General features: G+C 36.3%; 1 protein-coding gene across 2 annotated transcripts in view; it reads left to right on the top strand.

The window, feature by feature from the left end:
* The first annotated feature begins 3,688 nt into the window (after positions 1–3,688).
* LOC113782851 (187-kDa microtubule-associated protein AIR9) overlaps positions 3,689–15,296 on the top strand; it is a 28,553-nt gene continuing 16,945 nt past the window's right edge. The window contains exons 1-17 of one of the 2 annotated variants that reach the window (XM_027328784.1): positions 3,689–3,856; positions 4,386–5,354; positions 6,103–6,174; positions 6,888–6,953; positions 7,122–7,193; positions 7,286–7,351; positions 7,469–7,531; positions 7,650–7,715; positions 9,013–9,112; positions 9,624–9,725; positions 9,821–10,053; positions 10,119–10,233; positions 12,396–12,516; positions 12,639–12,814; positions 13,694–13,829; positions 14,651–14,751; positions 14,858–14,905. In XM_027328784.1, coding sequence (XP_027184585.1) covers positions 4,443–5,354; positions 6,103–6,174; positions 6,888–6,953; positions 7,122–7,193; positions 7,286–7,351; positions 7,469–7,531; positions 7,650–7,715; positions 9,013–9,112; positions 9,624–9,725; positions 9,821–10,053; positions 10,119–10,233; positions 12,396–12,516; positions 12,639–12,814; positions 13,694–13,829; positions 14,651–14,751; positions 14,858–14,905 — 2,449 coding nt within the window. In that variant the 5' untranslated portion in view covers positions 3,689–3,856; positions 4,386–4,442. The remainder of the gene's footprint in view (positions 3,857–4,385; positions 5,355–6,102; positions 6,175–6,887; positions 6,954–7,121; positions 7,194–7,285; positions 7,352–7,468; positions 7,532–7,649; positions 7,716–9,012; positions 9,113–9,623; positions 9,726–9,820; positions 10,054–10,118; positions 10,234–12,395; positions 12,517–12,638; positions 12,815–13,693; positions 13,830–14,650; positions 14,752–14,857; positions 14,906–15,296) is intronic. The other variant, XM_027328785.1, reaches the window with a different exon arrangement.

Below are 15,296 nucleotides of genomic sequence, written 5' to 3'. Positions count from 1 at the left end.
TTACTAAATTTTGAAAATATCTTAAAATACATCCCAAAAACATTCTAATCTAAATGGATAACCTATAGTAGAAATTTTTTGAAATACAATGTTACAGTAATATTTTTGAAAATTACTCCTAAAACATCTAATATGGATTAGCATTTTTTTTTCAAAAACTATATTTATTTTCGGAGTCTATAGCAACAACTCAAAAAATACACACAATATCAAATACAATTCACAAAAATAAAAATAAAAAATAACAAAAAGTTACCAAATTCTAAAATACTTCCTTCTTTCCCCATTACCACCACCCTCCACCGCCACCATTTATGTCCTCCTCCACCATCTCTATCATCGCCCCTTCTCTCTCATCTAGATAGCGGGGAAGGGAAGGGAAGTGCTTGTGAGAAAGGGGATTAGAGGAGAGGGGAAGAGAGAGGAGAAAGAAGGGGGAGAAAAAGGAAGAGAGGGAGATGGAAGAGAGAGGAGAGAGGAGAGGGGAGGGGGAGGGGCAGTAATGGTGGTGGAAGAGGAAGAAGGGAGATAGGGAGGAAGACGTGTGGTGGGTCACCCACTGTGGGTGGTGAAGGTTTTTTTTTTAAAATTTTAAAAGATATCTACTAAAATTTTAAATTCTAAAAATACTCCAAAATACTTTTTCAAAAATATTTCAAAAAACACCGAGCCATCTAGAGTAAAGATTTTCACAAATAGCTCTGTTTGGATTGTAAATTATTTGAGATATTTTTACTGTAGTACTTTTTGTGAGGTGATGTATGTGAGATAAAAAGATAATTGAGAAGATAAAAAGGTGTGTTGGAAATTATAATGATGATGTAAGCAAATAAATTTTGACAAATAATCCTCTATCCAAACAAAGCAACTGTTATAGTCAAATTTTTGCAAAATATACAAAAAATACCTAATTTATACGGAGCCTGGATATTTGGAGATTTAAATTGTAATTTGGTCATATCTAAAGATAAACGAATGCACAATTGTGAGTAGTCCTCAGAATAAATTAAAAAAAAAGAGGAAAGTACACTTAAGATTTCCTAACCAACAACCATTTGGACTGTTGACAACTATCAATGTCTTTAAGGTTTGGTGGGGTGAGAAATCAAAGATTTAAATCTTATCTTTAATTACTTGTCATTATATATGGTTTGATACTTTAAATGACTTCTTCCAATTCAAAGAGGTGCGTAATGCATCTGTTTGTTTCGATCGTGATTTAGGCTTTGTTTGGAACCCAAGTTTTTTGGGCCTGTTTGGAAGTGAGTTTTTTGGCCAAGTTTTTTAACAATTTTAACTACAGGAACCCAAAAAAACTTATCAAATTTTTAACCTACATACTTTAAAATATCTAATACACAAAAAACTTCTATCTTTCTTCTTCTTTCTCCCCCACCCCATCCACCATACCTTCATCGCCGGCCACTACCTCCGTCGCTGTTTTCGACGCCGGCCACCTATTCCGGCGCAGGCATTCCCAAAATTTTTTTCCTTCCTTTCTCCCTCCCTCTCTCCTTCCCTCCCCTCTCTGGCCAAACTCACCCGACCTATGCAGCAGCAACAGTTACTTTCCTCCTGCTCTGGTTTTTCTTTCTCCCTCCAGTCACGCCAACGCTACGGCTGACGGGAGAACAGGGGAACAGGGAAGAGGGGGGTGGCGGGGCAGAGGGGGTAGCGTGCAGAGGGGAGGGGGAAGGGGCAGAGGAGGTGGCGGGGGGAGGGGTGGCAGGGCAGCGGGGGAAGGGGAAGGAGCAGGGCAGAGGGGCTAGCGGGGTAGCGGGGGAAGGGCTGGCGGGGGAGGGGTGGCGGGTAGAGGGGAGGGGGAAGGGGCAGAGAGGGTGGTGGGGAAGGGGGTGCGCGGCAGCGAGGGAAGGGGTGGCGTGCAGAGGGGAGGGGGAAGGGGCTGGCGGGGAAGGGGGTGGCAGGGCAGCAGGGGAAGGGGAAGGGGCAGGGTAGAGGGGCTAGCGGGGGAAGGGGGGGCGGGAGGGGGGAGGAAGAAGAAGAAAGAGAGGAAAGAAAAGAAAAAGGAATAAAAGAAAAAGAAAGGGAAAAAAAAAGAAAGAAAGAAAGAAAAAAAAGAAAAGGAAAAAAAAATTCACCTTACAAAAACTTTTACAAAATTTTTTCAAAAACTTCTACAGTGCACTACAGTAAAATTTTAGACAAATTCCCAAAAAACTCAGGTTCCAAACAGGTTATTTGTCAAGTTTGTCTGCTACGAGTTTTTTAAAAACTTTAACTACAATAACCTCAAAAAATTTGTCAAAATTTTTAAACTATACACTTTAAAATATTAAAAAATCTACACATTTCAAAAAATTTTTAAAAATCTTCTACAGTAAGTTACAGTAAAGTTTTAAACAAACTCCAAAAAAACTCACATTCCAAACAGGGCCTTAGTTCCTGTCGATTTTTCTGTAGGTCCAGTTAGACTCAATTCTATAGAATAGGCTGAAGTGAAAGTAGGAGTTGGTGTAAGTAAATAAGTGACTATTAACCAAAAAAAAAAAAAAAGACTTCTTAATACGGTCTTACCCGTTTCTCTCCTTAGTCAAATTTCCATCCAATATATTATGGTTTTAAATTTGATTTCAAATTCAACCACCACCCAGGAATTGTCCTTTTCCCACCCTCCTTTTTCCGCCCACTCGCTCTCCCAAATAATAATAATCCAAATCCGAAATTCCAAAAGATTCACAACAAAACAAATCCTCTATCATCCCATTCATTTCTTTCCTCAAATATAAAAAGCAAAAAATGCACACTGGACCGGTGGTTACACTTCTCTGACACATCAGGTAACAAAAGTCATACTATAATGCAAAAATGTCGAACCATCCATGACTTTTGTCCCCCATACTAGTACCCCAAATATCCATTCTCTTGCTCTATTCCACTCCTAAGTACTTTTAATTTTTGAGTTAGAAAGATTATGCAATAATATTCATTAAATATCAAAGGTTCGAAGCGTTCACTTTTTATTTGGCTTGCAAATTTGTCCATTATCTTGGATGTTTCTTGAGAATATGAGCTTGAATATTAAAGAATATTTCAAATAATAATTGAAGGTTTAGTGGCTCATCAAAATAATTAACACACAAAAGCTTCACATCTGTGCTGATAATAATAACTATCATCTAATAATTAATAGAAAATTACATGAACTGCTCACAATAAATGTTCAAGAAAATTACGAATTTATGCTTGCACTAAAACTATATAATCTAATTTAGATTTAATTTGGAAGTACTATAATAATTAACACAAAATTTAACCCAAATGTTATCTAATGCACATCTAACATGTCCTCTTTAATAATTCTTGCTCCATAAATGTTATCTTGATAATCCTCGTGTAAACCGGGGCTAATTAAGACCTCGGTGGGATTGTCATTTTTGAGGAGTTTTTGGAAAAGATAACTATAACACCTTTTTTTGGGATATGATGTGTTGAAAAAAATACTTACGGGCAACCAATAATTTTCACCAGAAAATGGCAATTCAGGTAAGAGGGGACGATCCAAGCAAGGTGTAGAAGTATACTACTGCCATTATGGAGATTAAATAAATTATTAAAAAAGAAGAGAGAGAATCAGAGGATTAAATACCAGCAGTTACTTTTATACTGTCCTCACCTTTCTTTTTCAAGCCACGCTTTCGTAAAGTACGATATAGGAGTGTGGATTCTACGAGAGTGGGACTGTTTTGTTTCCCTTTATTAAAATGTTTCTTGTTCTCTGCTTCAAACAGTGAAGCCCTTCAAGAAAAGTAAGTAAAAATGGTCCAAATGTAGTTGAACTGCAGCTTTTTCTTGAGCTTCTTGCTTACCACTGCATCAGATCTGTTCTGCATTTTTGGTATGTAAAAACCCGCGTCTTTTTAACCCATTTTGCTGTATCAATAAGTCCTTTTCTGTGGTTGTTTTAGATTTCTGGGGCTCTCAAGAATTTGGCTGAAGAGGTTGAATTTTAGTAAAAGAAGCTGCATTTTGTGATAGATCTAAGGGGGTCCCTTTTCTGTCGGTGTATGCATTCATTTCCCCATGAACTGTTGTTGTTTCGAGTAAAGTAACAAATTTGCTGCTGTTTTTATTTTTTCAGCCAGTCGCTTTTCCATTTTAATGTGAATAGATGCTCAAAAAGATGGGATTTTGTAAAAGAAAAGTGAGGAGACTAGAGTTTTAGTCTAATTTTGTATAACTTACCTGCTGCAAGTGAAATTCAGTAGAGAATTTGGTGCAGTTTCACTTAATATAAGTAAATTCAAGGTTTGTGTGCTTCTTCTTCTTCTTCTTTTGTCGGGTAAATGTAGAATTTCTTGGAAATTTATAGAAAGATGGAGTTCTAGAATGTAGTTTATGTGTTTGGTTAATTTTTCTTTTACTAGATTGGATTGGATAACTTGGTTTTGGAGGCTCCTCGGGCTTGAATCCTGTGAACACTAATGGAGGAGCCATTAGTTCGATCTACTGATGATTCAGTGGAGAAGTCGCTAAATTCTGAGATAGAGAAGTCATTGTCGGTGGATAATTTTGAGGAAATGTCTCAAGAATCAGAGTCTGTGAATCCATCATCTGCTGAGAGTGTTAAAAGAGCGTCAAAATGTGCCAAACCAAATGCTTCAACACTGCCAAAGGGCACTGGTCGTATTGGGATAGCAAAAAGGAAGACTGAAGTCAAGAATGGTTCAGTTGCTAATTCAACAACTGCAATAAGATCAACTTTGACTAGGCCAACTATAAGTAGTGTGACACGGAGCTTGGGTTCTGTGCCAGTTGTTAGGAGGAATAGCACTGGTGGTTTAGCTGAAAAACAACCAATATCATCGCTGACAAAACGGCAGGATGGTGGTGTTTCTTCAGTGGCTGGTAGGAAGACTAGTTCTTCGGTCTCAGAAACAGTAAGGCGGTCCCTTCCAGAGATTCGGAGGAGCTCATTGCCTTCTGTTGGTACTGGAGCTACCAATAGGACCAGCATTTCAGATATTAGAAAGTCAGTTCCTGTATCCACTGTTACTAGAAGTCCAAGAAGCTCATCAACTTCTGATGCAAGCAAGCATGAATATCTAAAAAAAACTCCTGTCAGGCCATCTCTGCCTTCAGTTTCATCCACTAAGAAGGTTGCTTCTACATCACTTGATAGTACTGGCAGCAGCTCTGTGGTTAGAAAAGCGGTTGGAAAAATCTCTTCTCCAACTGTTCGGACGCCAACAACTGGATCTAAAGGTGGGTCATTTTCAACATCATTTGATAAGAGTTCGAATTTGTCTAGTCGCAAGAAGGCCGGGACTCCTGAAAGTCGAGATTCACGGCTTATTATGCTTCCTCAAGTGGAAAACAAAGCTGGTGATGATGTGGTATGCTTACTTTTTTTGCATTTCCTTACCATTAGATGAAAAATTTTATTAATATTTTACAAAATTCAGTAAAAGAAATATGGTGCCACGGGCTTAACCTTTGAAACCTTCTCATGCATGATACAACAATGCACATCCTTGTGCCATAATTGTCTTCACTGCACTCGTATATAAAATGGGTAGAAACCTTTGGGTTATAGATTGTATAGGATTATTTCGTTGGTTTTTCACCATTTGCTTTGGCAAACATTATTTCCTTTTGCTTGCAGTCAACTTTAGGATTGATTTCTAATGGTCTTTGCAATTACTAGAAATATTTGATACTCTTTAAGTTCTACCAATGTATTACTAAGTTCACTAAGCATAGCACAACTTGAAGAGATGCAAAGAGTTCTATTTTTTTCCTCCAATTGTCTGGGTGGTAAAAGGGTAAAGCCCATGTTCCAGTGAGTGGTATTCCTTAGCATGTTCTCTGTTTTTCATGCATTTTAAGTGACCAGGCATGAAATTTACTAGTGTCATGGTTGCTGTATTATGTCTGCAATTTCCCTCTATGATTTCTTTCCTTTCGTATCTGTCCCATCATTTTATCTTGTTATTACTAAACCTTATTATTCTTCATGTTTATGTTTCTTTGATTGCTATTTAACAGGTTATTTGTCTGAAAACCTTTTGAAAATTCTCCCCCTCCCTATCTCTCCAAGTTTCTCTATTTTCTACGTCTTATTCAAATTCTTTTTCCATCAAGAGATTGGATCTTAGAGGCCACAAAATACGTAGTCTGAACAGCAGTGGGCTGAACTTGTCCTCAAGTTTGGAGGTATGTTGTTCTTCTTAGACTGCTTTATTTTGCAAGGCTCCTTGTCCTCTTTCATTTGTATGTGATCACTGTTTGCTGTTGCTAAGGAGACTGAAACAGACATAAGGAACTACAATTGTTCTCATGCTATCAGGAATTAATAATGAAGCATAGATTGCTGACAAGTACTTTCTTTATGTTGTCGGAGAGTTTTTTCTAAGAAATTCATGAAACTTGAAGAACATCCTACAAAAATTCTGGCTCTGCATTGTAAATTGTACTTCATTAGTTCAAGCCACTAAGAGGAATTACACTATCCTTGAAATGCCAGATTCTATAGGCAAATCTGGTTTTTTATTGCATCATCTGAAATACTGGTATGTGTGGGTTTGATAGGACCTCTAAAAAAAAAATGATAATAAAGGTAGATTACGTGGATATTGATGTATTAAACTTCTGTGCTTTTTTTTTGTTCAGTTTACAGATGCTATCTCTTATCTATAATGACCCACATGTACCAACATTTCAGCTGAGGCTATTAAAGTCAAGACTATCCACAGGAAAAGATATAATATTTTTTATTGTTATGAATATGATGGTATTCTCCGTGCTGTAAACAAGCCATTCATAATTAAAGAAGCAAAGACTAACATTCATTCAACTTTTTGATTGCACCAGAAGTGCAGTTTTTGTTTATACGAGTTACTCTTTTAACTGATTCTCCTGTTGGGCAGTTTGTTTATCTCCGGGACAATCTCTTGTCTACGTTGGATGGCATCAAAATACTGAAGCGAGTAAAGGTTTGTTAAAAAACTGTCTTTTCACCTGTCATTCTTTTTGATGCATGCTGTAATAGAAGTAATTTATATTGGAATTCAGACTTTCTTTAGCTTATATGTTGGTCTACAAGTTATTACAGTTCTTCATTGAAAATAAGCTTCTCACTAGTTATTCTGTGGGATATTTAGGTTCTTGATTTGAGCTTCAATGATTTCAAAGGGCCTGGTTTTGAACCACTTGAGAATTGCAAAGTGCTACAGGTATACATTTTCTTGCAGATTAGATGCACTTGCTATTGGCTGTGATAGGCTTTTCTCTTGCTATAAGGTTCTATTATATTCTTTTCTTGTAGCAACTGTATCTTGCTGGGAACCAGATTACATCATTAGTTAGTCTCCCTGAGCTTCCTAATTTGGAGGTGAGCCCCAATCTTGTTTCCCATTTTATCCATCCTTCATCAAGTTTTTTACTTCTGTACATGTTTACATGGCTTCTGATCTGTTATTTGTTGTTTACTCCTCTCCTTTTTTTTCAGTTTCTTTCTATTGCTCAAAACAAATTAAAGTCTCTGGCTATGGCAAGCCAACCTCGGCTACAGGTTTGTTAGTTCATTAACAAGGTGATGCTACCTAAAAAAAAAATATAGAAAAGAAAAGAAAAAGAAACAAGGTGAAGATTTATTGTGGTACTTTATGTGTTACTTCCCATCTATGCAGGTATTAGCTGCCAGTAAAAACAAAATATCAACGTTGAAGGGCTTCCCACATTTACCAGTCCTTGAGGTCAGTTTAGTACATTTGATTTGGTGTCTTTTTTATCTGAATTTTTTTAACCATTGTGATTTCAGTTTATTAGGCATTAGATAGCATTTATTTGAAGAAAATAAAAGCGACCATATCTGTTTTGGTCCCTATTGATAGGCCTCAAACTAGCCCGTTGAGATGACAATCACCATGTTATGTAGTCTTTTTTCCTTATGCTTTATATTATTTAGATTGCTTATAATAACAATTTATATTTGTGAAACATAAGTAAAAGGGAAGCTTGCTGTGCATTACGCGCTGTGGTTGAGGACAAGAGAGTGAAACTTTACCTGTAAGAGGATGAGAAAAAGGAGAGATGATGTATTTTTCCTGTTTACAAGTTCTACACAGAAAAGGGAACAACATAGAAACTTAATTTTTACTCGAAATTAGAAAGAAACAAATAAACTTGTTTTTTTCTAATTGAAGTTGACTGGGAAAGAAGAAAATTTTATGTAGGAAAGAAATGTTAAGTGCCGCCTTTTACGTTATTGACAGTGGAAAAGAATTCTGAATTTGTATCCTTTTTCCCTCTTCATTCACACAAGAATCAAAAAGCTCGGTTCGGACTTTATGGGGATCTCGAACCATAGCATTTCTCATCTCTCTTCTCTGCTGATATGTCTTATTCTCCAAGAGATGTAATATTTTTCTCTTAAAATTTCTTCTTCCCTCTTCAGTTCTACACATCAGTTTTCATCATTTACTTTGTTTCATGCAGCGTTGTGCACTGGAATGCTGCAATTTTAGTGTTTTACCTGTAAAGTCTTTCAAACACAGCAGACAATGACCTAGGGTTGCAGCTTTATGAGATAATGGCCATTCTGGGCATCTCTATGCATTTTGTCATTCATCTTCTGACCACCGAACAGAAACACTAATTAGTTAGACTCGTCAGTTCCTTTAAAATCACCATGATACTGGTTGGCTTAACAATTTATTTTTGCTGACATGACTGTATTAAAATAAGAAAATTGTGTAAATGAGATTTTTATGAACTGGTGGGGGAATTTCAAATTGTTCCTTGTCAAATATGATTTGCAGTATATTTACATAAATATTAAATCTTATACAGATATATCTATGCATATATATGATGATGTGAGTAGATATTTTAAGGCCTTTTTTAATAATATTTCTATGGACTATTTTCTTCTAGTAATTTTGCTGATATTTTTATTGACTATTTTCTTCTAGTATTTTTCTTTGAGCTTTGCAGATGTTCTCTGATATGCTCATATATGACTGATATTTTCCATTTTCTGTAACTCTGTAGCATTTGCGAGTGGAGGAGAATCCTATTCTTAAGATGCCTCATCTAGAAGCAGCTTCTGTTTTGCTTGTTGGTCCAACATTGAAAAAGTTCAATGACAGAGGTAAGCTATGCTTTTTGAGCCATTTGTCTTGTTATTCTCTCTCTATTTTTATATTTCTCTCTTTCTCAGTCACAGACACACTTACCAAGGCACGCATACATGCGCCTTCACTTTTTCTTTTTCTTCTAGGTTAGCTGTCGGAATCTGCCTTTTGCTCCTAGATGCATGTTATGTTTGATGGTTAACTGTTTACAGATAATCACCTCTGTCATTGCATTTCCTTGTTTCCTCCGTAATGGGCCCTCGACTGAAAGTCACTTTTTCAGGAGATATACTCTATCTTTGTTTTTCCTTGTCACCCTCCATTTAATGTTTGCCCCTGCTTCGGCTCAACCTCATTCAAGGAAATGTTCAACACCAAATTAAAATGTCCACCTTATTCTGTCTTAGTCTTTTGTCCTGTTGCTGATCTTTTATTTGTTCTTCTGTATGAAATGTGATCAATTTTTTTGAATATTGTCTCATTGCATCCTTAAATTTTGGCTTACTTGGTCGTGGAACTCTTTTATAGATCTTTCACGTGAGGAAGTTGTGCTTGCAAAACGCTATCCTGCTCATACAGCTGTGTGCATTAGAGGTGGTTGGGAATTTTGCCGTCCAGACCAAGCTGTTGGTGAGTCTGAAGGATAAGGGAAACTATGGCTCTTATTATGTTTGATCTTCATCATTTTTGTTTTGTTTCTCCTAATTTTTCTGCGTTATCTCCAGATTCAGCATTTCGATTTTTGCTTGAACAATGGAAAGAACAACTTCCACCAGGATTCCTGTTAAGAGGAGCCTCAGTTGAGCAACCATTTGAAGAAGATCCCTGCTGCTGTAACTTTGATTTTGTCAAAGATGAATGTGCAAGTACTGATGCAGAATTATTCTTAAAATACCAGTGGTTTATAGGAGACAAGACTCCATCAAACTTCAGAGCAATTCCTGGTGCAACTGAAAAGGTAGAAAGTTGTTTGAGGGTTTTAAATTTCTGAACATCTCTTATCCTTTTTTTTTGCGATGTCAGGTATATTGGCCAAAACGTGAGGAGGTCAATAGAATTCTGAAGGTGGAGTGTACACCTATCTTGGCAGACACTGAATACCCCTCAATTTTTGCAATATCTTTCCCAGTTTCTCCTGGTATTTTTCTTCCTTTAACATCCATAATAATCGTCTGATTGTTCCATAATAGTCTATGGTCTTATTGTTCACTCATTTGACTTGTTTTACCGTAATGTGGAGTTATTTGTTGTGAAATCAGTCTGTTTTTCATTTTGTGCGCCCATGCATCCCTTTCTCAAGTCTAGCGTCTGAAGTCTTAGTCTTCCCCATTTTTGAGGTCCAGTCAAGTGGAATTTCTTGTGAAGTTTCAGTTCCTTTAGTTTCCAAAGCTGCATTTTCCTTAGATCAACTCTTTTATTTTTGGTGTCAGTCCAATAGCATAGTGAAGTAGTAGCCATGTTCTGAAATGGACACCAACTATGTGAGCTATATTTATCTATGCATCTTAATATCCATATGCAAGGAAAAGTCTATGGTTTGGTAGATACATTGAGTTTCAGTAGAAATAGAATGTAGTGGAATTTTTTCTAAAATAAGACCGACTAAGAGAAATTCAGAATATGATATTTAGACATTAAAAGTAGGGATTGTTCAAGATATGTGATATTTTGTGCTGAGTGATGTGCTTTAGGCAGACTCTGTTGTTGAACTAAAATTGATTAAAGTGACTCCCTCGCCAAATTCTGCTTTGTTAGGTTTGTTGTTTAGTTTCCAGGTGTTAGTACCGTCGGGTTTTGCATAATTAATTTCATGGATGGGGAGAAATTTGTTCTCTCTCATTGTTGTCAAAGCTAATCTAGGACATGTCTGAAAGAACTTAATTCTTCTGTTATCAACCTCCTATAGTTGGGTTCTAGGAATTAAGGTGAGCCAAGCAACTTAAAATATCCTGAACTTTCAAACGGAGAATAAAGATGAAGAATTGCTGATAGATTCATACTTGTGTTTACTTTATGTTTGCTTTAAGGTGTTGATCTGTAATTCGATTAAGTTGGGATTCATTTCCTTCCATTTATGGATCCTTTTTTTGGGTGTCATTTTGAACTTCTTTATCATCAAGCTGAGAAGTTATGAATCTGGACTCCCATAATATTATTTGATGAATAAGAAATTAGGCTCTTTTTTATACAGAATCTTGTGTCTACAGTTTAGTTTCAGTCAAATGATTTTGCACTATGAAAAATCTCTTTTGAACTTGAAAAAATAGAGCATTATGCACTCGAAATATTACAATTAGCCACATTTTTGTAAGGGGATCCTTCTTACTTGCAACTGTTGAGTAATTCCACAAAACATCACATCTATGTCTTTGCAATATAAACAGTAAATTCAGCATAATGTTTTCTATCCTTGGATTTAGTTCGATTTGTTTGAAGCTGCTTGTATAAGGATTTCTGCTTACTTTTGCTACTGAAAATTTCCTAATTTATAAGTTGTAAAGACTTTTCTAGTCATGAGAATTTTTGATCTTTCTAATATCTATTAAAACTTGGCCATCCTCAAAACACTGCAATGTATTCCGATACATTTTCCACTTAGTTTGTTGAATTTACCACTTGAATACGTCATTCATGTTCTCGTAAGTTCGTTTGATTGCTGCTACTTCACAAGTTGCAATAGGATCATTTATGGGTTTAAGACAACAGTATCAAAGTCTGAGTCTAATTATGAATTTCAAGTCTTCTATATCTAGCCTACTTCTTAATATACATTCAATAGAGAATATTGTATTCAGCTCTATCCCTTTAGCCATTTTTATTTGTGGCATTTCTCCTTGTTTCTATATGTTTCATTTGGTTGACAACCTGGAAAGTCAGATGTAAATAAGTGGGGAGAAGACAGTATAATCAGGATTTTGGGTTAAAAATGATTACTGATGACATGTGAAAGCAGTCTCTGAGACCAGTTGTCATAGGACCAGTTGATACAGTGGTCCTGAACATGAGAGAATGTGTCAAAAGCTTGATTATAGGAGCCCATTACTTGACCTATAATATTCCATGACAAATTCAAACAGGAAATTATGCTTAGTTTTGACAAGGTCATTGGTTTTTGCCGTGGTATCTTCAGTTCTTTGCTTTAGTCCATTGTGTTAGAGCCGATATGGAAGCTCTTGTCTAGAGGTTTTTAGAGATGCTGTGAAAAATGTTTAGTATTAGAATACTTCTTATTACAAAACTGTTAGTTTAAGTGTGCTTTTTATTCATTAAACTTGATTATGCTTTTGATTTGCTGTGAAGGAACTAGGCATCCAAAGGTTTTAAAGACTGCCATCCAGGGAGATCTTGTTGAAGGAAACACTATTAGGGGATATGCTGAAGTTGCCTGGTGTGGTGGGACTCCAGGAAAGGGAGTTTCTAGGTAAGATTTCTCAAGTTCTTGTAAAAAAATACTCTTGTTATGTAGATTGTCTACTGTCTGAAAGATACAGTTTCCTTGCTGAGTATGGGAACGAGTCTAACTTATTGCTTCATGTTGTTTAGTTGGTTGAGAAGAAGATGGAATAGCAGTCCTGTGGTAATTGTTGGTGCAGAAGGCGAGGAATATTGTTTGACTCTTGATGATGTTGAGTCTTGTTTGGTTTATATGTATACTCCTGTTACTGAAGAAGGTGCTAAAGGGGAACCTCAGTATGCAATAACGGATCATGTAAAAGCAGGTCAAAACATCTCTTTGTCTTACTCTCTTTCTTTGTTTCTTCTTGTCTGCAAAAGCAAATTATTTGTTAGTCATTTTAAGGTGGGCAAACTAGAATAAAATTTATTCTTCCAACTCCACTCTGGTACTGCTGTGAGGTGATTTGGTGTAGCATAACCGCTTTAATTATTCATAATGCTTGAACAGGCATCCAACTGCCATTTAACATGTTTCACATTAATCATCTTTGATGTTGTACTGTTAATCCAACTGCTTGTTGGGCACCAAACATCCTAAAGGTTTTGTACCTTAACAATACATAATCAGATTGGCTGTTGAAGACAAATGATCATCAGCTTGCTAGCAAAAACCAGTATCATACCTTTCATTTTGTAACTTACACAGTTATCAAGTAGGAGTCAAATTCTTCGAGTCATCAATTTCACTTATACTATGTTTGGTGGATTTCTGTCATTCACACAGAACTCAATGAAGTTTTACTATATCTTGCTTATATCTGTTCACCTCCAACTTTCTTCTACAAATTTGGCTGATGGGAAGCTTTAAGTGTTTGTTTTTCCTTTTTCTTTGTTATCTTATGTAGTTGACATACGAAAACTTTGTCATTATCAGGCTGTCTAACATTGGAGATGATGTTTTGATATTGTTAAAAATCCAACTTTTGATGATAGAAGCAGTCAAGTAACTAAGATGGACAAGAAATTAGGTAGACATTGGCATGTGATACCAATTTGACATGAAACAGGCTTAAACATTAAGCATATGCTTCACTTGTACAAAGGCCTAAATAGTCTTCTTTCTGCTTCTACCTTGGGCATTGAGTATAACTACATATTTCTTTTGCTTCATGTCATTTGATTTATTAATTTCCTATTTTCAGCTCCTCCATCAGTGAGCAATGTGCAAATAATTGGAGATGTGGTGGAGGGAAATATGATCAAAGGAATTGGACAGTACTTTGGAGGAAGAGAAGGTCCCAGCAAGTATGAGTGGTTACGAGAGGACAAGGATATTGGGTTAGTATATTTGTCTTTTCTATGCTTCTTTTTTCATTCCTGATGCGGATGAACAAAAATAGCTGATGATTGGTCCTGCTTCTTGATAATCTTGTTAATGGTTGGTTTATAATCTCATGAAACTAGAACTGATGGTCATAATCGTTCAAAGGAAAATTAATTTCCTTTCCTTTGCTACCCTCTTTTTGGCATTTTGTAATATGAGGCTGGCCAAAAGGAATATTATACTAATATTGTGATGAGACATTATCCGTGTCTTTGCCTCCTCAACTTACTAACCATGTATGCATTTAGCTTTCAGCTGCTGCATATCACTTCAACCTTAAAAGTTTATGCTAAGCAACCATCAAAGTTCCAACCATGTCAATTACTTCTAACAATGCATGCGCTAGTAACCTGATTACGTCTAAATGAATTTCACTGTAACTATTACCTTATACTTGATGTGTGGAGGCAGTACTTCTTGAAATTCAGAGTGACTTAGAGTTCTAATTATGTGAGCTGTAATTGATACCATTTTGACGAAAAAATTTCACTAACTTCATGAACTATTGGAGAAAATTCTATTGTAAATATGAGTCTCTTTCCATGTAGGAGCACTCTCTAGTATGAAGTTGAAGAATGGAATTCAGATAGACAATATTGTATTGGGCATTATAACCTCAAGCTGGTCTGACATCTGTTAGACTGAAAAATGGGTGTCAGTGTAACACTGTTAGTGCAGGCCTCAGAATATGCATGAGATGTTAATGAAAGTTTGTTGCAACATGGTTTTCTTAACCGATTGGGTTGCAATCCTCTTTTCTCCCTTTCTTCTGCAGAGTACCTGTATTGGTATCAACTGGTACAAATGAGTATACACTAATGAAAGAAGATATTGGCCGGCATTTGACATTTGTATACCTACCCGTGAATTTTGAAGGTTGTTTAACTCCGTTGAACTATTAAAAGATTTCTTCTTTGCTTATGTTGCAAGTCAATTGCTTTTAGTGGCATAAATAAAGAATTGTCGTGTTCTTTGGTTACAGGGCAGGAAGGAAAGCCAGTGTCAACAATCTCCCAAATGGTTAAGCGGGGTACATTTCTTTGATGCTAACACCATCAGCTTCTATTGTAGTTGAAAGCTAGCTTTGGTAGTACTGTTCATATTTCAACCAGTTCTTGTTTGGAAACTTAACTGAACTTGGCCATCCGTTAATAGTTGAGTTTGAAATACACGTTTTAAGTACTAAAATGGGAAATATAACTTCTTGATTAAATTCTGATTATTCAAAAGAAAAGAACTATCCATGGAGAGGAAGAGTCATATTATTCACTTGTGTTGGATGCTATGTCTTAAATAAATTTTTCGCGACAAGTAATTTTTTTTTGGGGGGGGGGGGTGTTTGGTTGGGGAAGACGTGCCAGAATGGTCAGAGTACTCTCTCTCCACTTCTTGTAAATATATCTTTTGTCATGTTGAAATTG

The sequence above is a fragment of the Coffea eugenioides genome, chromosome 9, assembly GCF_003713205.1.
Source record: "Coffea eugenioides isolate CCC68of chromosome 9, Ceug_1.0, whole genome shotgun sequence".
In the NCBI taxonomy this organism is placed as follows: domain Eukaryota; kingdom Viridiplantae; phylum Streptophyta; class Magnoliopsida; order Gentianales; family Rubiaceae; genus Coffea; species Coffea eugenioides.
This window is presented reverse-complemented; position numbering and strand designations above follow the sequence as displayed.